Below are 22824 nucleotides of genomic sequence, written 5' to 3'. Positions count from 1 at the left end.
TTGAGGCTGCCTTCTTCCCCCCCCCCCAATGCATGCATACAGACACACACACACTCAAAAGCTGCCTTTTCTTCCCTTCCACCTGAGCTGCGAAGGAGATGATGGTTAATACTTCGGAAAGAAGCAGGCTGGGGACCGCACATAAATATATGATAAAGTGCCGAGGCGCTCAATAATTCATGGCCGATTTGGAGGACAGCGAGAGAGAGCAAGAAGAGCACATAATTTGGGGTGGGGGCGGAGAGAGAGAAAAAAGCATGGATGGAAAAGGGGGAGAATATCCTTTTGGGGGGGGGGTCCAGTTTGCAGTAGAATGGAATTTTCCTGGAGTTTTCTCAAGAGGCTTGACAGTAAGTACTGTATATTTTTTGCCCTTCTTTAAAAAAAAAAGAGCTTAACGTCCGAAAAAACATGTTTGCCTTTTCCCTGGCCCGCTGTTTTGTCTGTGTGCCTTGCCGTTTCCATTTCCTCCTGCAGCTTAGCAACGCCAACACCACACAAACTGGAGAAAAGCCAATGCCCCGGTCAAGCCAAGGGCTTCCTCGAATCTAGAGCCCTTTCCCAAGAATCGCTAGCCAGGCATCATCTCCCAGGAAGCCAATAAGCAAAGCCCTGCCTTGTCCCCAGCACTCGGTGAATCAGTGATAGACTGCTCCTGGATAGAGCAGCTTCCTTATTGGTGTCGTGGCTGCAATTCAACTTTTGTAAATTGCACCTGAATTGAGGGCATATTTTGATCCATTATGGGGGGCCAACAAGCCCCCCACAATGGAGAATTGTGCCCCTGCAAGCCTCCAGATGTTGTGATTTGTTACTCTGCACCCATTTTCCTTATAAAAGTGAAAAAGTAGATCAAAGACTCAAAACAAAAGTGAACGTCTGCCTACTTGTGGTTTCATCTAGAGGCAATCCACGCTGGATCCTAGAGGGTCGGCCTCCAGAGTTACCTATTCCTGCTGCTGTCTTTTAAGTATAAAGCAGGCACCACCCTCTTGAGTATTTTGGACTATCTCTCCCATCAGCCTTAGTGAAAACTGCCAATGGTGGGAGATGATGGGATGTGTTGCTCAACGAGATCCGGGGGGGGCTGTATGTTTCTCATTTCTAATGTAAAGGTGATTCTGCCTTAGTTCAAAGGTGACAACCAGGGCCTTTTGTGGTTGGGCACTGTGGGTTGGGGTTGGGGTTGCCCCCCCCCCGGCTTCACATAGAGGGGTGCATCAGCTGACATGGAGTCGTACCAGAAGGGAGTGATGGAGAGAGGGCTCACATGGCCCGCCTGCTCCAGGCCTCTTGTTATCTTCAAAAGGCCCTGATCGTAATGCATGTTCCTGACTGCTTTCGCTTTCTTGCGCCACACTTTCTGCAGTCCCCCCCCCCTCCCAAGCCAGCCCAGGAATACACAGGCATGGAAATAGGGTAGCTAGAAGCAGTGTCTCAGCCTCCATCATGGTGCAGAGGGCTGGGAAGGAGAGAAGCACCAGGTTCAGAAGGCCTGTTGTCAACGCACACCCGTGCACCCGCCAAGGTGACCGCCCCGTAGAGCGTGCATCAGGCCCTCCGCACATCAAAGAAGTCTCTGGTGCTCTGGCATCTGGGTAGCTGTGAGATTTCGACACCACGGCAGAGGAGAACATGTGAGAGCCCGGGTCCCATTGAGCACTGCTGGTTTATTGAGGACCGGGAGTGGGGGGTTGCACGCATGACTTGGGATCTCAAACCACAAAAGAGTTTGCTCGGGTGCGGAGCTCTGTATAAAAGGAGGTGTGAAGAACAGATACAGTGACTTGAGGGTGGGGTTCACGGGGACTGACAGGGAGAGTCCGTTTTGTCCATCCAGCAGCACCCCTTGCCCCCTCCTGCTGTGGGGGGCAGCCATCCCGGGTGCTCCGTCATGCACCTAGCCAAAATCCCTGGTCCCATCCTGGCAGCGGGGCGCCTGGTTTCTTACAGAGGCTGGAGGGGCTTTGAGGGCAACATTGAGAGGGTGCCAATGCTTCCCCCCCTCCAAAAAAAATAGAACCCTTTCTGTTATCCCTGGTGTGTTTTTTTTCCCCACTTCTTGCAACCAAATCCACAGCCTTCCTGTTTTGGTTCCAAGATGCTGCTGCATTGAGTCGAAGGGATATTTTTTTGTTCCGGCCAAACAGATGTCAGGAAACACACGTGGAAGGGAGACCACTAGATCCGCGTCCCTGCCGCCACCAAGGGGGAAAGGGAGCGTGTGTGAGCGTCTGTGTCCAGCAGGCCTGGAGACCCTAAGTCGGCGCCTTGTTTGACAGGTAGGCGATGAGGGCCACCACGGCCCCGATGTAGGTGCATATGCCGAGGATGATGGACAGGACAGCGAGTGCAAAGGTCTGGCGGGAGGCGGTCCACGCGCCTGGGTAGTCCCCCTTGGCGGACGCCTTGTTGGTCTGCAGGAGAAGAAAGGGGAAGAAAGGGAGCAGGTGAACATATCAGAAATTGACATTGATGACTAAGAGCGGGGCCTTCTCGGGGGTGGCCCCCTCTTCGTAAACAGGCCCCTTCCCTCCTAAAGACCCGTAAGCCAACACTGCTTTTCCTGGAGACATTTCCGGAGACCCTCCGTCTATCACTGCCTCTCACTTAGTGTTTTTTTTTTTTTGTCGTTATTTTGAAGTTTGTATGTTGTCCTCTGCCACTATCTTGAGTTTTTCAGGTATGTTGTTTTCCTTGATATGATACTATTATATTTCTGGGCTAACCGGTGTGCGGTGATGTTCCTTGTGTTTGCATTATTGCTGGAAACGGCCCAGAGGACTAGATAGCAAGACTAGACAATGCAATATAAAAATATAATCATCCATCCATTAATGCTAGCTACGAGCGTGCAGGCACTCAGTCCATATCCTGTAAATTCTTGAAAAGTAATCATGGTGCTAGGATTCCTTCGCCCCAACAATGGAAAAACTGGCTTTTAGAAATATTCTGAGGTTGGAGCCCAGCTCAAATAAGTTTCTGAAGTCAGAAACAGTTGCACGGCTATAGATTCAGACGGCCATGCTTTTTGTCCTAAGTAATTACAGCCTAATATGTTTCTTGAGGTTTTCAAAAATTACTTTTTTTGGAATCCGTCTTTGTGAATCCCTTGGCCCGCAACAGGCACTCTTCCACGTCCCAATTCTGCTTTAATTATTTATTTCTTTGTCCTGTACAGAAATCCCTTCTGTGCAAGAAAGCAGAGTTTAAATAATTTACAGGCTGCAGTGGCGAACCTGAGCGGAATTAGAATTTGGACTGGCTGCCGCTGATAAGATGAGTTGCTAGCGGCTGGATTTGTCAATTTTAATGGATATGTCCCGAGTTCTAATGTCTGCCTGACAGGGAAGCACAAGGGAGGGCCTGGGAGAAAGAGAGCCTCCTTTGATTTTGCCTGGCGTGAGCACCGTTTGCAAGTTGAGGACCTGTGGCAACTTTCCACGCTCTTGCGCCAAGGGAGGGATATGAACGAAAGTGGAGGAAGCGCATGCCGCTTGTTTACATACGCAGCACATGAAAGCCAGGTGGTATAGCGGTTAGAGTACCGGACCTGGACATAGGGATACAAAGGGTTCAAATGCACCCTTGGTTGTGAAACTCACTGGCTGCTGGCCAGACCTCCTTCACCGGGTTGTCGTTAAGTGTAAAGTGTTGAGAGCTTTTGCAACCTTGCCTGCTGCCTCTAGTAAGTGTGGCATGGAGGGACTTTTCTGGACTGGCGTAACTGTCAATCTATCCAGCGCTAACCAATTGTGACATCCCTGCCTCTGAATTCAAAGAGAGGCCCACCTCTCAGCTCAGTGCTTTTTCCCCTTCTCTAGAGACGACTGAAGTTTGTTGCTGAAAGCAGACCTGTGTGTCGTCTGTTGTTGGAACTGTTCAGTCGCAAGTACATGAAATATGTCCGTTCTTTCAACTACAAAATGATTCGGAGTGGGTTATTGAGACGGTCAGTGCCAGTTCATGAGATGGACGACTATGGGGAATTTGAAGCTATCCTGTTCTGTGAATCCCTGCGCCTCTGCTCCTCACTAGAGGAAATGAACCAACATGCAAACGTCTGCAGGACTTTCAGAGGCAGCTTCTGTGGGAAGAGTTGCTTTTTTCCCCCCTTTATATGGTTTCATCATTCATCTTCCACTCTCACCGCCAACACCCCTCCCTCCCTCCGTTTCTCCTTCCAGTAATGCAGTGCAATCACCCACCTTTTGGGAGAGGTAAAAGGCAGCGATGCCTAGTGGCCAGAAGCAACACAACATGGAGAAGACCGCTAAGCCCAGGTAGTCCTGAGGGAGGAGCATGGAGAAGCTGCTCTCGCTTTCCGTGTCGCTGTCGCTGGACGAATCGTTCTAGGTGGAACAGAGGAAAACCAGAGATTGGCTTCACGAATGCCTGTTGCAGGGGGCCAAAGCCCCACCGCAGGACGGCTCAACCCATACAAGGGCTTTGCCCCCGGCTGCAAGCTGTCTCGGCACAGGGCATCCCCAAACACATTGTACCCCTTAAAGATCTTAAGCTCTCCCTGCAACTACAGACCTCATGGGAAGGGTCTTTTGCACCTGCACAAAGAAATTTTAAAAGTGGTCTTGCCAGATTCCTGGAGTAACAGGTGCACCAGCAGAGTGGAAACCTGGGTTCAAATCTCTGCTCGGACATGGGAAATTCCCTGGAGGTTGGCATTGTTAAAACCAGTCCTTAAATATCCTACAAACCTCAGAAACCTGACTTAGGGTAGCTGTAAGTTAGAATAGATTTGACAGCCTGTAAGACTGAAAGTTATTCTGGTCTGGCACCCTTCCATCTCCGTGGCTTGCTCAATTTCTCTGCAATTTTGCTAATAATGAAAGAAACTGGGGCACGGATGGACCCAGTTAATTGACAAGGGTGAGACTCTCATGTTTCCTATTAGGATCATGCAATCCACGAGGGATCAGTCCCAAGCCGTCCCCCTGCAGATGCCGAAAAATGCAGATGTCTTGGACACTATATATTGCATGGTCTCCAATTCCTTCTAGTGGTCCGTTCTGGTTAAAAACAAACACTCTGGAAATTCATAAGACTACGTCACCTATTCCTGGTGCTTTTGATTTGGTATTTTCCGGCAGCGGATAAGTGAATCAGTGGATACCGAGCCTATTGTACTGGAGCCATCTTGGCTCTTTGGAAGTCTAGCCCGGCTCTTACCTCTAGATCAGGCAGCTCTGTGTCCCCCACTTCGTAGCAGACAGTATGAATATCCTTCTCGAGGGCCACTTTCCTGGGTAGCTCTCCGGCCTCCTTCTTGTCTCCAAAGGTGGTTTCGATGTAATCTTTCTTCTTCCACCCTTGAAGGTTGGTTGGCTTCCACAACTCGGGGTACAGCGTGGGTTCTGGGGTGCGGTAGGGCTCCACCGTCCTCTGCAGGCTGCTGGGATCCAGGAGCTGGTTGGATAGAACGGCCGAGCTGGGCTGTAGCCAGGAGAGGTTGGGGGGCACCGGCCGTGTGAGCAGTCCGGGATGTTCGTGGGGGCCCGTTCGGCTTAGCATCCCCCTTGGGAGAGTCACCCTTCCCGGTGGCTTGGCCAGTAGGGGGTGCTGTAGCTCGTGGACATTCTCCATAGCGCCTCCTAGAGGAAATGGGTTGGGTTTTGCTTTCTTTTTCTGCTGTTTGGGGACTCCTGACTAGTAGTTCTTGGCTTTAGAGACCTTAAAGCGTTGAAACAAACGAGAGACAAGAGCAAACGGTATAACACATGCATATAGCATCAAACCTTGAGGCCAAAACTGCATCCTGCCCTCTGGGTCCCCAGATGATCATGCCTGCTTGCTTCTAGCAATGATCCTTTGCTGCCTTCACTTTGTAAAAACCCCTCTCCTAAAACTGGCTGGATAGCTCAGTCATTTTGGGATCTGGCTGGAGAGCCAAAGGTTGGGAGTTCGATTCCCCCCACTGGGCCTCCTGCAATTAGAGCCAGCCTGGGTAGCCTTGGGCAAGCTGCAGAGCCCCAGGGCACCCTCCAGAGGAAGGGAAGGGTAAACCACTTCTGGAAGACCCCGAAAAGCTTAGTTACAAGTCAGAATTGACTTTGACTCGACAGTACATGGTTATTATTATAGCTTACCTACTGAGCTTTAAACTTTTAAGTGAAGATATTTTGACATTTCTTTTTCCCCTCTTTGGCATTGCCAGAGGCTGAGAATCTGGCACTCAAGAGCTTCCCTCAAACCGAATATAACTTTTAGGTTGGAAATGGTTTTGTTGCCACGTCTTACTGAAGGCGATGTGAAACGCTTTGGGTTTTTCGGTTCTGGTTTTGCAAGCTAATAATAACAGTGATAATCATCCTCTTGCCAGTAAAAGCAATAAAAGCAACGACAACAGCAACAACCGGGATGATGAAGTGGAATCTGTTTTTCCTCGGGATTTTGCATTCCTCCCGCCCTAGCTTGATGGAAGCCTCACAAAGGCTCGTGATATTGAATTCCTATAAGACAGGCTGTTTTCGCTTCCGAGCTCTCCTGCCCTCATCGCTGAGTAACTCGGAAGCCACCTTCCCAGAGGCCAAGCCCTGAGGGAAACCATTTCTCCACTCCCCTTGTGAGGGAATTAGTTGAGTCAGGAGGCGGAGGAAGCTGCCAATGAGTCATTCACTCCTTCCCACAGAGACTCTCCTTTGGTTATCCCCAAGGCAGTTGAGCTTCTCTGCTTCACGGCCTCACGGACGCATGCACACACGCTCTCTCTGCTTATTCCCCTTTCTGCAGGTTCTCTACCCACCGGGATGGAAGAGTTTGCCCAGAAATCCTCACGCTAGCCTACAAGAGCTGACCGAAGTGGCCCTGCTTTGGAGCAAAGTTGGCTGAGAGACGGCCAATGTTCTTTATGAAGGCCAAGAGAGAGAGAGAGAGAGAGAGAGAGAGATATCAACTTGAAGACTAGCGCAGTTGATTTGATGTAAAATTTCATGGGTGCCAGCTCACTTCACCAGAATCGGCTGCATTGGGCCACAAATTCTAATGCCACATAAAAACAATTCATCTTTCAGAAATCACCAGCCTCTTGGGTAATGTGAACCCAACTGGTGGGTGCAACTTCTCCTGACAAAGGTCTTTCTTGAGGGGGGTCTTAAGTCCTATTTGTGTTTTTAAAGTAGCCATTTGGAGCTCATTCACTGAGTGAGGGGCAGTATAGAAATGCCATCCATCCATCCATCCATCCATCCATCCATCCATCCATCCATCCATCCATCCATCCATCCATCCATCCATCCATCCATCCATCCATCCATCCATCCATCCATCCATCCATCCATCCATCAAATATTTTTGCAAGCAGCCTTCCCACTAAGAAGAAAATGAGATAGCAATTCTATCATTAATTCACTGGGGGGCACAAAGCATTCATTGAAAGCAACAAGAGTTACAGTCACTGCTTTCTTTCCCGTCTTCCTCCTCCTTTCTTCTCTTAATGGATAGCAAGTGTGGGAGTGATGATTCAACCCAAACATTGGGGGGGGGGACCTCTTCTTGCGCTGGTCACAAGCCATCTGGAAATAATACTAAGTTTGGTGAAGGCAAAAATATCAGGGTTTGCATACGGCTTGAGGAACTTGCCGTGGCTAATTGTGACTAACTGATGAGGTGCTAAGGTGCACGATAAGGCACATGACCAAGAGGAAAACTCCATCACCTTGTCAATTAGTTACAATGCGCTGCACGGACACAGATAACAGGATTGTGGTTGATGATTCTACGTATACCTGTACACTCAAAATGAGAATTACTCCGCAGCCCCTTTTAAGAGTCCTGAATTTGGTTGGTTTAGCTCTCGGAAATAACAGAGAAGGCAAGAAATGCTCCCCTGTATGGTTTTGCACAATTCCTGCACTTAGAAAACTCACTGGGAGGAGAAAAGGCAGTTTTTAGCTGTGTCCCTACCCTGACACGTGTGTTTTGTAGGGGTTCCCCCATCTCATTAGGTTTTTCACAGTTGGGTATGAGACAAAATTGGCATATTTTTAAAAAGGATGCCAGAAGGAAAGAATTTGGCCTCTGTTGATATTTGTAGGATTACAGTTCCCATCATGCCCAACTTCTGGATACGTTGGCCACATCTGATGGGAGCTGGAGTCCAGGATTTTTTAGAGAGCTGTGGGTTGGGTACCCCGACAGCGCACAAATGTAGACAGCGACAGGAGAAACGGTTTATGAATCCATCCATTGCTCCAGAATAATAAACACCATTGTGATGTCAATCTTCATGCCGTATTCACCACACTGCAATGAAATTCTGGTTCATTTATAAAATGGCGAGCTAAATCACAAAAGTCTCCCTGGTTTAAATTAAACCTTGAGATTTCAGACACAAGACGCAAGTAAATGTGGAAGAACAGGGACATGGGAGAAAAAGCAGGCGTGCTGAAAGAGCTATCAGAAAAAGGAGGGGGGAAAAAGATAAAGAGGCATATAGGCTTGTGTAAAGGTGCATGAGTGAATGGGGAGGTGGAAATCTGAACATAATGGCTATTATTTGACTAGAAACTCCTGCATTTGAGCTAAATGGGGAAGACTGTGGCTGTATGACCTTGCCGTTTTTCCTCATTCTTCTGTCCAGCTGCTCACTGCAGGCAGATAATGTCTAGGTCTTTGGACCCCTTCCTTCCCTTTTTAAACCAAGGCGGAGGAATTCTAGCAGCAGTGATCTGAAAAAGCAAAATGTTCAAGTTCTGCTCCTGGCCACTGGCAGAGAGAGAGAGAGAGAGAGAGAGAGAGTTTAATCCCCAAAGTGAGCTTTAAAAAATGGAAGACTTAAGAAGCATCGCCGGGTTGGGCACAAGACGCCTCTCGATCTATGCGCTGTGTGATTCATTAGAGCTGGCCGACCTTGCCTTCTCTCCTCTCCCCCCCCCCCAACACCCTGCTCCGTTCGTTCAACCTTTATACAAACCGGCAGCCATCCACTGAGACGGAACAACAGTCAGGCGTGCTCTGAAGATGGCACGTTGCCATCTTGTGATTGCAGACAAGGAGAGACATATGGGGGCCTTTTTAAATGCCATTCAAGGCCTCTAGCAATTCAGAGCCCGTGCACCGTGAAATCCGGCACAGTTGCATTGGGGTTCCCTTCGCTTGCGGGGGAGAGCCGAAGCAAACAGGCACCATGCTTGACTGCTCAGCACCAGTTAGGCCTCATCTTGAGTCCCGTGTCCAGTTCTGGATGTTGCTCTTTAAGGAAGAGTGCCAACAAACGGGAGAAAGTTTGGAGGAGGGCGATCGGGGACGAGAAACCAAGCCATGTGAGGAAACACTTGAAAAAGTTGGGCAAGTTGAGTCTCGTGAAAAGAAGACTGATGGGGGATAGGATAGCACTCTTCAAAGACTTGAAAGGTATTTATGCAGAGGAGGGACAGGATCTGTTCTTGATCGTCCCCGGGCGCAAGACACGTAATAATGGGATAAAGTGACAGGAAGCCAGACTTGAGCTGAATATCAGAAAAAACTTCCTAACTGTTAGAGCAGTACGACAATGGAGCCCATGACCTTGGGAGGAGATGAGCGCTCCAACGCTGGAGGCGTTCAAGAGAAAATTGGACAACCATCTATCAGATTTACTTTGATTTGGATTCCTACCTTGAGCAGGGGGTTGGACGCAATAGCCTTAGAGGTCCTTTCCAATTCAGTTATTCTATGATTCACACATGGCATGGATGTGCACAGCAGAACCGGAGCGTGCCCTTCTGAAGCTGTTGTGTTTGCACACAAATTGATGTGTGTGAGAGAAGAAAGCAAGTGAGAGCTTGAGAACTTTTGATTCCCTTCAAAATTAACTTTTCCAAATTCTGCTCTGGGGAAAATGAAACTGTAATACAATTCCACTACTCTGGATTTGCAAACTTTGTCACAAAACCAGTGTGTATAACTTATGTAACTTTCAGCTGCCTTCACGTGGAGTATGGTGTTCACAGCAGCAGAGAGAAGGTTGTTTCCAAAATCTCCCATTATTTATCCTCATTGTTGATCTCGATGTTATACCTTTAAGATTTTCACATCCGTGTGGAATCGTGGTGATTGGTTTACCGTAAAACAGCTTAAAACGGCTTGCTTTATTGGAACACTGAGGTTGCGTTTTAGAACATATGGTCAATATTTTTGCAGGACGGTTTAGCTTTACAACATAGCCTTCCTATTCTTGTTCTTTGCTTCATCTTGTGATGATCTTGCCTCAAACACGCTTCTCTTTGTGAACGGACAGCAAATTAATTAAATTCTCATGTAATCCGTGCCACTGATTTCACTTTCCCTTAAGCCACCCGAGGAATGAAAACCTAGAGCAGAATTCTGTCTTTTCAGTCCTCCATGAAGATCATAGAGGATGTAGGCTAGAGCAGTGGTTCCCCAACCTTGGGCCTCCAGATGTTCTTGGACTTCAACTCCCAGAAATCCTGGCCAGCAGAGGTGGTGGTGAAGGCTTCTGGGAGTTGTAATCCAAGAACATTTGGAGGCCCAAGGTTGGGGACCACTGGGCTAGAGTGATCAAACTTCGTTACTTCTTCCAGCTATGGGGGTGGCCAACTTCTGACGCTCCAGATGTTCAACTACCGTTCCCATAATCCCTAACCGTTGGCTGTGCTGGTAAGGGCTGGTGGGAGTTTCCACCCAGGACATTTGCTAGCTGTGGGATTCTGTAGTTCAGCTGGATCGGCATTAGAATGGAAAGGATATTTTTGATTCTTTGTTCTCCATCCTGGCTTGTCTACTAAACTTGGTTTTCTGATTGCCTGGGAGCCCAATGGCTGTCTTCCTTAACCCAAGCAGCTCCAGTTCTGGACAACTTGGGACTCAGAAGCAATTAACTTAATTAAGAAATCCAACCCTGCTTGAGCTATCTTCCATACCGTCCTTGACCTCTGGACCCCCAGGTACAGTTGGGCTGTGGTTTAAAAATGGGTTGCTCCCCCTGGAGCATGGTGACCTCCGTGTTGCAGGGATGTTCCACATATATTTACCTTTATAGGGAGCTATCAAGATGCTGAATTTAGTTGGGGGAATTAAAGTAATAATCTTAGAACTGCAGAGCTGTAAGGAACCCTATAGATCAGTGATGGTGAACCTTTTTGGCCCGAGTGCCCAAAACGGCAACACAAAATCAACTTATTTATTTCAAAGTGCCAATACTGCAATTAAAACCCAAATGCTGAGGGTTTAGTTTAGAAAAAAAAAAAAACAACTGCTCCTGCACTGCAAGGGTTAAATGCTTGGTTGTTTGTGTTTCCTATGGGCAACGTTAACAAATAAATACTTACTGGTCCTCTAATCCCCCATTGGGCTAGATCCGGTAATGGTCGCCACTGCATCCCTCCGCTGGACCACTGCACCAGCAGAGGGGAGTGCCGAAATCCAGGATCGGAGGATGGATAAGTATTTCTCTATGGCGACTTATGGCTCGTGTGCCCACAGAGAGGGCTCTGTGTGCCAGCTGTGGCACGCGTGCCATAGGTTCGCCATCACTGCGATAGATTGTCGAGTCCAGCCTTTGTCAAGGGAGCACCTTGGGGAATCCAACTCCCAACCTCTGGCTCTGCAGCCGGAGAAGCTAAATCGCGGAGCTATCCAGCAGTTATGATTCAGCACCTTGGAGAGTTCCTAGAAGTGCCAACTGATCCCTGACAACTCCAGCCTCTAATGACTGGTGCTCTTGTCTCACACTATGATGGGCAATGACTCCGGGAACCCCAATGGATCTGATGTAGCCTCTGCCCCCAAATGCAGCAGTAAATGGGTTCCAGAGCTGTGGCCGGGCTCTTGAGAGATTCTTTCAGACAGCATGGTTTTGTATAGAAGTGATTATGTGGGAACTCTGTGTGAAGCGGTATTGCAGGGGCATTGAACCCATCGTCTGAATGATTCTCTGCTCTTACTAATGCACAGCAGATATTAAAAGTGCTTCATATGTATTGCCTAATTGTAACCTGTAAAACAGACCCTATAAGGTAGCTTGGTATTACTGCCTATGTAGGTACAATGGTTAAATGGATGCCATGGCATGATATTTCAATGCAGTATTACAATCAGGACTCTGCTCACTACTTGAGTTCAATCCTGATATCCTCAGATAACTGGCTCAAGGTTCACTCAGCCTTCCTTCCTTCCAGGGTTGGTAAACTGAGTACCCAACTCTCTGGGGTGTAGTCTACATAATTAAATTGTAACCCCCCCCCCCCGAGAGTGCTTTATGCACCATAGGGTGCTATATAAGCAGCAGCCTTTGCTTTATGGCTGGTTCAGATTTGAACCAGATACATTTGTAGATCGGCTTCTTAGTCGGCTAATGCATTGAAATTCTGGGAAATTTTAATTGAGGAGAAATCTCTCCATTGGTGGCGAAAGGAATATTCTCATTTTATTGTGGAGATGTAGCCTATAACAAGAATGATCACTGCTGGATAGCTCAGACATTTGGGTCTCTGGCTGCAGACCCAGTGGTTGAGAGTTCGAATTCCCCACGGGGCATCCCTGAGAGGGGCTGGACTGTATGATCCCTGGGGGGTCCCTTTCAGCTCTGCCGTTCTAAGATGATATGCATGCTTAGATCAAAGTTGGCGCTTCCTGTTGATTCTACCTCCCCCCAAAAAACTATGTGACTCAAAAGCTGGGGGTTTTCTATCTCAATAAAAAAGGATTCACCCTATTTAGGGACACAATGGCAAACAGGTGTAGGCTGATTAACAGCATGAAATATCAAATGGACCTCTTATCCACAGAGAACAAGGACGAGACATCGGTTCGCTCTGACAATATTTAATAACTGTCTCTGGTTTTATTTGACTTAACGCAAATGATCAGTCAATTAAGGCCGACATGGGGTCCCTTGAGAACACATGTCATTTCGGAGGTGTGGAAAGGAGGCGAGGCGCAGACAAATAGCTCATCTAACCTGAACCCTGATGTTGTGATATTACCTCATCTGTGCTGGGATTTGCAAAGCATCCCTCATGTAACTTCTTGGCATAAAGGGGAAGATGATGCGGCTCATTTGTATAAGCTGCTAATTTTCTTAAATCAGTGCGAATTCCACGGAGCCTTCTATGGAAACCAGCTTAAAAAAAAACATTCTTAAATTGTGTGAAGTGATGGATTTGGGAGAGTTTAATAATAATAATAAAGACAGACAAGGCTCTGTGTTAATTCTTCATGGCATCCACACTCGGATTAGGTCACGGGTCTCAACCCTCTGAGCATGTGCAGAGGGCAGCATCTTTCTTCTTGATCCAGACTAACCGCAGGTGGGGATGTGGACAAGATGAGAAGTCCTGCTGGAGACCAAAAATCTGAGGAGGAACAGGTTGTGCCCTTCTGAGAGTTTCCACGTCTGTGTAGCTCGAAATGATGGGGATTTCGGAAGATGTTAAAAGTTTGCAAAGTGGGACACAACAAAATGTCTTCCTTCAACAATAAGAACCATCAGTTTCAGTCAAAGAAAGAAGGTAGACAAATAAAGCCAGCTTGCCATGTCCATCAGAAAAAAAAGATACTTGTATCTCTGTCTTCATCATCATCATCATCATCATCATCATCATCATCATCATCATCATCATCATCATCATCATCACTGTGTGCCATCAAGTCAATTCTAGCTCATGGTGACCCTATTTCAGGGTTTTTTGAGTAAAAAGGACTCAGAGGTGGTTGACCCTTCCCTTCGTCTGGGGAGCCCTGGGACTTTGCAGCTTGCCCAAGGCCACCTAGGGTGGCTCTAAGTAGAAGACACAGAGGGGGAATCGAACTCCCAACTTCTGGCTCCACAGCCAGAGACCTAAACCATTCAGCTTTCCAGCCAGCTGAGTCAGGCCAAAATAAATAAACGAATAAACCACACACACCACAACCCTGTCTTTAAAACAGGTAAGCACCTTAGAAACAGCCCATAAAGTTCGGACCGAAACACACACAATGTCATCTATAATCCCCTAATTTTCCACAGGGACAGCAAACAGATCCTGTCATTTTGGATTGGTCAGGAGGGCGGTGTGTGTGTGTGTGTGTGTGTGTGTGTGTGTGTGTGTGTGTGTGTGTGTGTGTGTGTGTGTGTGTGTGTGTGTGTGTGTGTGTGTGTGTGTGTGTGTGTGTGCGCAAACCTCCCCACCTCACAATCATTTCTGACCGTGTCACCCCTGACACCAAGCAGAATGAACAAGACCATGTGGGTGGCAACGGAGCCAGATACGAAATACGTTGAACTAGAACAAGCACTAGATTCTTCCAATGGCTAGTCTTTCCTACAGGAAAGACAGGCAGCCTGCGGTGACTTCCATGAGCTTTCAAAGCTGAGAAAAGATGCCCAAAACAGGGGGAGAGAGAGAGAGAGAGAGAGAGAGGAAAAAAACACGTACAGCTGGTAGATTGGTTTTCTGAGGGGCGATCCTATAATTCACTGAATAGCAAATCCATTTTATTTTTATCATTGTATAGTTGTTATGGCTACCCGTAGTCTTGACAAATAAATTACTTGACATTTTTTTCCCTTCTTCAGACTCCCGTCTGTTCCCTTTATTATCTCCACCTCACAGCCCGATTCCCGATTCCCTTGTTTTATATTCTGAGAGGTGTTCTTTCATCCTGGCTTTCTGGGGACAGATTCCAGTTCTCGGCCTCCTCTCCTTCCTACCTCCTTTTATCTTCTTTTTCAGGTGAGGGAAGATTGATCGGTGGGGGGGGGGAGAACGGGTTCAGCTGGCTTGTGAGGGAAAAGAGTAAGGCATAAAAAGGCAGCCTCGTTCCCCACCATAAACCTGAGGAAATGCCAAGCCGTGGGCAGAGAAGGGAATACATTTTTTAAAATAGAATGAGCTCTGTTTTTTTGCTTCTCTCTGTGTGTAAAATGGCACTCTGGAGGGTGAATCAAAGGGCATTTGTGCTTAACTCGTAAAGCACCAGAGAGTCACTGCAGAAACGGGAAAATGGGCATCTAAATTCTTACAGCCCTGCTTGACAGTCAAATCTGCATTGCGCTAAGGGTCTTGCTGTATAGCTGGGATAGGGGACCAGCCCCCCCCACCTACACTCCCATCCATCTGCTGGCCTGGGATGCTGAGATGCGCTACCCCCAGAAGGCGGTCGACGGCATCAGAGTACCCCCCCATCCCTTGAAAACTCCGGAAGGGTCCCTATAAGCTGGAATCAGCTTGACAGCACATAATAATAGGAATTATTTTTATTCTGGAGGACACCAAGCGGAAGACCGGGCTGCTGTAGCGTTTGCTTGGTTTATTTGTTGACAGAAAGAAGCAGAAAGGGAGGCTTAACTGAAAATGTTAGGAATGTGGCATTCACAACAAGGTGATCACAATACGCAGAATAGAACCCAGTATCCTGGCTCTCAGCTCTTCCCCACCCGTTCTGTAGGCAGGATCAGCAGCTACCTAGAGCAACATCGTTCAAGGTATCTTTCGATTCACTGGGGAATCTAACTGTTTTCTGCCTGCTATCCATGTTTCCAGATTCTGGGGGAAGATGGCAAAGGCATCTGATACGTGATGATCCCCATCATATGCCACCCTTTCTAAGATTTTGCCCTCTGTCTCTTGCTTCATATTCGCTAAGGGTGTGGGACCTCTACCTTTCCAGATGTTGTTGGCTGGCAGACACCCTCCGTGTTCATCGCTGGTTGTGCTGACCAAAGCTAATGGGATCTGCAGTGCCATAACATCTGGAAGGCTACCTTCACCCAAATAGGCAGAATGGAGTGAAACAGACCTGATCCCTTGGGCAATAGATACTTGCATAGAGATTTAAACATATAAGGAGGAGGAGGAATATAAAAATCAACATGTGTGCCTGCCCATGTTTGGTACAAATCCCCAGTGTGTGGTCGTGTGTGTGGAGAGAATGAGAAATATATCTTTTTTTTCTGCATGCATATTATCTTAAACCACAGTGTGCATGTATATGTCCCTCCATCCCCCTTAAACTAGGGAGGTACAAAGTGTGGGCCTCCAGATGTTGGCAGATTCCAAGCTGTTCTGGCACACCCCTGGAATACAGAATTTCTCACCGTAATGTAAACAGACCGGCCCAGCATGTAATAATGCTGTGTGCTATGCATCTGAATTATAATAACATCTTCCCTATGTGGCTTGCTTTCTTACTTTTCTCAGGAAAAGAAAAAGACAATCCCATGGACATTCCTGGTTGGACTGCAACTCCCATCAGCTCTAGCCCATAGTGGGGGATCATGGGTGCTGCAGTTGTGCAGCATCTGAAGGTCTGTGTTACGTCCACCCTTTCTTAAATCCTCCTTTCCTCCCCCCCCCCCCGTGCAACGAGCCTGGCCTCCCAAAATTTTATCTTGGGCTAACTGTTGCACCCCACTGCCTTCACAGAGATAGCAGCAGCAACAACAACAACACAATAATGAGAAAGAGGAGAAGAACAATATATACTTTGATTAAAACTTGTATCTATTATATAATACCAATCAGCAATTTTATAATTTCGATTGATTGTGTCTAGTATTTTTTGAGGAGGAGGAGGAGGAGGAGGAGGAGGAGGAGGAGGAGGAGGAGGAGGAGGAGGAGGAGGAGGAGGAGGAGGAGGATGTCATCATGCTGGTTCACTCAGTGGCTTAGGTCCCTGGCTGCAGAACCAGCAGCTGGGAGTTTGATTTTCCACTGGGCCTCCTTGATAGGAGCTAGACTCCATGACGCATAGGCTACAGCTCGGCAGTACAGGTCCATTTTGATTTGTAGCAACCCCTTTCAGGGTTTTCATGTAGAGAATGCTCAGAAGTGATTTACCCCTCTCTTCTTCTGGGGGTAGCCCTGGGACTGTGCAGCTTGCCCAAGGCTACCCAGGCTGGCTTTCCTTCGCAGGAGGCACCGTGAGGAATCAAACTCCCAACCTCTGGCTCTGTAGCCAGGCCATCCCCCCCCCCCCCCACTGCTTGCATCTCAATTCCAGCATTTTACCTCCTTGGCACATCTTCGCTCTCTTGGGAACCACACAGTGCCTCGAATGTTGTGGAGGAAGGAAGCGGCGAAGTGGAGAATATTGGGCGATCGTGGCTCCGCTTACGCTTGAGCGGCGGTGCCAGAAAGCTGCCTTGATTCCCTACGACTTCCCTGAAGCATGGGTGACACAGAGCAAGCTAAAACAAACCCCCACCACCATCTCTGGCTTTTAAAATTCTTTTTCCAAGCTCATCTCGAGGGCATCAGTGAGAATCGATAAAATCCTCCTCCACCTCGTCTCTCAACCCGGCTCAAAAGCAGGCCATTGCGTTTGGAAACGCAAAAGGAGCCCGGTTTATTACCCTGAGAACAAAGGCACTGATACGTTAAATATTTCTAGAACACAGAGAAGCCTGCTGGAATCTCACACAGAGGCTGCTGAATTCGGTGGTCCCAGGCTTCCTCCAGCTGCTGGCTGGGGAGAACCAGAATGGAAGTCCACCCCATTCGGAAGACTCCGGATTGCGTGTGGTTCACCAGCCTGTACGGAAGCCTGTGATCGGTGAACCCGTCTTTCTTCCCTTGAAAGCATTTGGGTTACACGTAATGTGAGAAGCAGGCTGACTTTAGTCCACCTGGCTTATTTCATCATCTGGTTGGGATTTGAATTTACGACTCTAGGGCTTAGGACCGGCACATGGAAGTTGGCTTTGATAATATTACTGCTTTCTCAAAGAGACATCTAGTCATGCAGGCATGAATATTCATATTTATGCAGGTCGTATTTTAAAACCGGGGGAGGGGGACCACCATGATGATAAAGACGTCTCGCTTTGGAGACGTCTAACTTTGGAGACAATGTCCATGGTTTCAGACCATGGCTTTCTGTCATTAAGGGAATATTCAGCTACACACAGCATAGCAGGCAAGCTCCATCCTTGATCTGCTTCATACCAAAGGTGTGCCGTCAAATCAATTCCGACTTGACGACGAACCTTTTCAGGGTTTTCTAAGTAGAGAGAAGTTAGAGGTGTTCAACTCTTCTGGGGTGCTCTGCGACTCTGCAGCTTGCCCAAAGCTACAGAGGCTGGCTTTTCTCCCAGGAAGGCCCAGCTCGTCCCCTGGCTCGGTATGGTGGTGAGTGCTTCCATGCTGGAGGCAGTCAAGGGACAAGCGGAGAACCGTCTGTCAGATCTGTTTTGATTTTGATGCCTGCCTTGACCAGGGGGGTTGGACTTGATGGCCTTTAGTGGCCCCTTCCGACTCCATGATTCTATGATTCTATACTCCCAACTCACTGAGCCATTGAGCCCGCATGTGATTTGTGACATCTCTCTCTGTGTTTTTAAAATGTACACATATCTTGTACATGGAACAAAACACCTGGGAAGAAGTAGGTGGCCCACCGTCAGAGTATTGATAAGCCACCTGCTTTTAATGTCTCTCTGCTGGGGAGATGATGTTACCGCATAATAACCAGGTAATGGGGTGAAGCAGATTTGATGAGTTACAGGCTGTATGAGCCAACGAAGACAGATTTTATCCACCTTCATCTGTTTGTGTGTCTGCCAAGACGGGATGTTAATGTGGAACCAATGCTGAGTCATAATAATCACACTTTCCTAGGAGATTAAATATGATTGCTGGATTTCTGAGATTCGCTTGCTGGGGGAATTTCACTGCTTTTGGACCCCAAACCCCAACCCTTCATCATCCCCACCAATCGCTTACAGGTTTATCTTGTTTTACCTCGAGCACTGCCCTGCGATACACGGTCATCAAAACCAAAAAGAATAAGATGATAGAATGTCAGGAACATCGTAAAAAAGCAAGCACAATGAAGTTATTCCTTGCTCACAGCATCTTCCCCCCCCCCCAATCCTCTTTTCAATGCCTGTTGCCGACGAGTGACAGCAAACAAACCAAGCATTTTAATTAACCAGACAGAGGATTCGAGGCGCCCGCATGGCACTGAAACCACACGCTCGACTCTGCCGCTGAGCGAGGGATCAATCCGGAAAGAAAATGGGCTTTAAAAAGGAAGGCCAAAAGCAAAAACTGGGTTTCGGTCGGACCCTGTTGGGCTCTGCAATGCAAGAAACCCCATTCAGGATCTCTCATGCAAATGTTTTTGAAAACTGTTTGTGCATTACATAACGGAATGTGTAAAAAGGGATGAGGGAGAGTGACATTTTTAAAACACGCAGAGTTGGGACCAAAAATCATATAATAATACGCAAGATCTTCCAGATCAGGGCATCCAACGGGCATGACCTGAAAGTACCAACTGGTTTAAATCATCCCATTCAGAGTTTCTGGTGTTCTATTACTGTTCTACATGGCATCCAGGTTAAAAAAAAAATAAGGCTAATATACCTACTTAGAGTAGGGCACATATTTAGACCGTGGACATTTGATGTATGCTCATTGTTTTCAACTTTAACTCTTTTCTTCCATTGTTATAAGCCACCTCCTTTTCAAAGAGAAAAGGTGTGTGTGAAAATATTTTAAATAAAAATAAAAACAAAATCTGCGTTACAGACAGACCTCGGCCCGAACCAATTTCCACACTTTAGAAGCAGACAAAAACAAACCAACCAAACAGAGAAAAACAAACCCACCACCTCGTTGTGTTTATGAGATGCGCCTGCACAATAGAGGAAAGAAAGTGATTTAAATCATCATCATTATCATCATAGAACTGCAGAGCTGGAAGGGGCTTTATGGATCATCATGTCCAGCCCAGTGGGGGAATCGAACTCCCAACCAGATGCCTAAACCACTGAGCCACCCAGCACTTCATACTGTTTATACAATCCCTCCTTATATTATGAAATTCATCAGGCTGATGATGGCCATAATCTCAGATGGCTGCAAAATGGGATTAAATCAATTCATGAAAGAGCGTTTGGCTGACAGCAGTTGTTATTATTAGCCAAGGAAGCTTAGACTCTCCGTGACCCGGTGGTGCCTTACAGATGTGACGGACTGTAATGCCCATCATCCCCCCGGCGTATGGCCAGCCCATGTGAGGTGCAAGGGCTTCCAGGCTGACTAAAACAGTCCATACCCTCAATACCAGATGCTGGAAAGATAAACGGAAATCCATTTTTCCTTCATTCACGGCTTGCTCGTAAGCTTTGGAGAAGCATCTGGAGGCCTCATTTTGGAAACATCAGAAGTTCTTTAATATTCTTGGAAAATGCTTCTCCCCATTTTTCTCTCTTGGGAGGGAGGGAAAGTGGGTTCCTCAAGAAGATAAATACCCCGCAGTTTATTCCGGCATATTGATCTGTTTGTCTCTGTGTCTGTTTATTCATCTAAGTAGTCGAGAATCTGCTCTGGGTTTTTGTCAGACATTTAAATAAGCGCTGAACCAATTTTGGAGATAGGGTAGAGTCTTCTTTGTACCCGTCTGTTGGTTAGTCAGTTTATCTATCCACCTGCTATGCCTCCATTTCTGCGTTTCTGATTTATTAACAGCACTAAGATTATTAAATTCATTTTCCAATTCTAGATTAGCTAGGAATTAGAAAACAATGTACACTTTCCCATTAAATGAATGGTCTGGGATAGGGCTGCTCAGGACAAGCTAACCTGTAATACTGAAGTGAAGGAGGGTTTGATTAGTAAGAATATATTTATAGATAGACGAAGAGAAGGCATTGATTATGTACTAAGGAAGGGAAGAAGGCATAGACCTTAGCAAGAGCCAGTGAAGTTTTAGGAAAGGAAAGGGGATCGGTTAGGAGGCAGGGGAATGGCTGTCACTCCAAATGGTCACCGTTATGGGGAAGAACAAATTTTGTGTGTGTGTGTGTGTGTGTGTGTGTGTGTCTGTCTGTCTGTCTGTCTGTCTGTCTGTCTGTCTGTCTGTCTGTCTGTCATCCTAGGTTATTAGATGTTTTTGTTTGTATGGTTTTGTTTTATTAGTTTTTTAATTCTTTTTTAAAAAAGAAATTAAAATCCAAATTGTCCCATTTGATTTTGGAGTTTCTGGGTTAGTCGGTCTGTCTGTCTCTCTACCTGCCATCCAACCATCCATCATCTAGTTCTCTCCTCATATACACACATCCTTGCTTTCCCACCTGCTTTGAATCCCACTTCACACACACACACACACACACACACACACAACAAACAAACAAACAAACAAACACACACACACAGAATGCCAGTGATGTGAGACCTCATCACTTCCCACCACCACCACCCATCACACCTGCTGGAATTGTGAGACCTCCCTGAGAACAAGGCTATTCTGAGACTCTGGGGATGATGGGGGAGATGATGGCACAGCGAGGGACACTCTGGCTGCTATTTTCTCATCAGAGACTGGCCATTTCAGCAACCGCGAAACAACAACAATAGCATCAGCAATAATGATGATGATGATGCATCCACCCCATGGCCACCCCTGACCGCTCTCCCCACCTTTCACTGGGGGACCCATTCTTGGCACCCACTCCATCCTCCTCCTCTTGGAACAGCCAGGCTGGAAAGGACGCTATGGGTCACGGACTCCAGCCCTTCTCAAAGGGGCCTAGTGGGGGAATCGAACTCCCAACCTCTGGATGCCCAAGACCCTTTCTCAACAAAAGCAGGGGGTTTAGGGTTAAGGGCACCGATGACCCACTCTCTGGGTAAAATAACAATGGCCTGCTCTAAGAGCCAAGGATCCGGAGTCACTCTGGTTTCCGTGTAAACCCTCTTCCCGCTGCTGCCAGCGAAGCTGGGCCAGAGTCCCCGCCTTCACTATAGACCCAGAACCCCTAGCTTGGTTCCTCCAAAGCCGTCCCCCCTTGAGCTGCCGCCTGAAGACTCATAACACTGGGGGAGGGGGGAAACCACACTTGGGAAAGAGGGCTTGAACCACGAGGGATCCTGTGGGGCCAAACCTCGCCCGCCAACCTTGCCTTTCTCCCCCCCAACCCAACCGGAGAGGCGTGGGACGACAACCCCCATCCTCCCCCAACAGCCCCACCGATACTTCCCGAGGGCACCCAGGAGGGGAAGACAGACGGGGCAGAGAAGCCGGCGAGGGGAAGGAGCGCGGGGGGTCCGGGCTGGAGGTCCGAGTTGTAGGGGGGGGGAACACCCACGTCGGATGCCCGGCTGGGGACCAAGGGCAGCGGTGCCCAGCGGAGACACTTACCGCTCACTGCGAGCCTGCCCGGGGCGGGCACCTGTTCGCTGCCCCCCCAGGCCGCCACGATGGACCGCATCCTCCTCCTCCGAGAGACGGCGGCGGCGGTGCCCAGGGGGTGCCCAGTCCAGCCAGCCACGCTGCCCCCTCCAAGGGGTGGCAAAGTTGCTCCGCTTCCCTTCCGATGCCCTCCGAAGAAAGAAAGGAACCGAAAAAAAACCCGCGCTCTCTCTCGCACACCGGCCCGGAGGGGCAGCAAGGGGGTGCCAGGGATGACCGAGGCTGGCAGGGGTAGCCCGCGATGCCCACCCGGAGCGCTAAAGGCTCTCGAGGCTCCCGGCCGCTCGCCTTCTGCCGGCCACCCCAGGGCGAGGATGGGGCGAGGGGCAGCGGAGAAGCGGCATCGTCAGGTGTGGGGTCCCCCCCTCCTCTCTCGTCCCAGCTCCTGCTGGTGGTGCCCTCCTCGGTGCCAAGACAGCCCCTGCTGTCGGGTGGCTTTGCCCCTTCATCTGCCAGGCAACCTTGCCATCCTGCGCGCTCTCTCTCTCTGCGCGCTCGCTCGCTCGCTCGCTCTCAGGCTTTGGGGCCAGATGCGCTTCTGCTGCCAGGATGCGGTGGCATGAGTTTAAATCTCTCTCTCTCTCCCCCCTCCTCCTTATCTCCTCTCTTTTTCCCCCTTTCCTTCCTTCCCACCCCCAGATTTGGACCGGGGCGGACGGGGGGGGGAAGAGAAAGAGAAGAAAGAGGAGA

At 48.3% G+C, this 22824-nt stretch overlaps 1 protein-coding gene across 1 annotated transcript; it reads right to left on the bottom strand.

Annotated features, from left to right (window-relative positions):
* Positions 1 to 1650: 1650 nt before the first annotated feature.
* TMEM91 (transmembrane protein 91) lies at positions 1651 to 22211 on the bottom strand. Its single transcript, XM_020810858.3, has 4 exons — positions 22084 to 22211; positions 5188 to 5688; positions 4209 to 4352; positions 1651 to 2417 (listed from the first exon to the last, which is right to left on the bottom strand). The coding sequence occupies exons 2-4, from the start codon at positions 5599 to 5601 to the stop codon at positions 2259 to 2261; spliced, it is 717 nt and encodes a 238-aa protein (XP_020666517.2). The 5' UTR covers positions 5602 to 5688; positions 22084 to 22211; the 3' UTR covers positions 1651 to 2258.
* Between the last annotated feature and the right edge of the window lie 613 nt (positions 22212 to 22824).

Source organism: Pogona vitticeps, chromosome 9, assembly GCF_051106095.1.
Source record: "Pogona vitticeps strain Pit_001003342236 chromosome 9, PviZW2.1, whole genome shotgun sequence".
Lineage (NCBI taxonomy): Eukaryota > Metazoa > Chordata > Lepidosauria > Squamata > Agamidae > Pogona > Pogona vitticeps.
Note: the sequence above shows the minus strand (reverse complement) of the source record. Positions and strands in the feature narration are given on the sequence as shown.

Excerpts from the sequence above, each read along its gene's own strand:
- TMEM91 (XM_020810858.3), bottom strand. The coding sequence starts at position 5,601 with ATGGAGAATGTCCACGAGCTACAGCACCCCCTACTGGCCAAGCCACCG. Across the intron at positions 4,353-5,187 it reads CAGAGCTGCCTGATCTAGAG|AACGATTCGTCCAGCGACAG; the intron begins GTAAGAGCCGGG and ends TGTTCCACCTAG. Across the intron at positions 2,418-4,208 it reads CCTTTTACCTCTCCCAAAAG|ACCAACAAGGCGTCCGCCAA; the intron begins GTGGGTGATTGC and ends CTTCTCCTGCAG.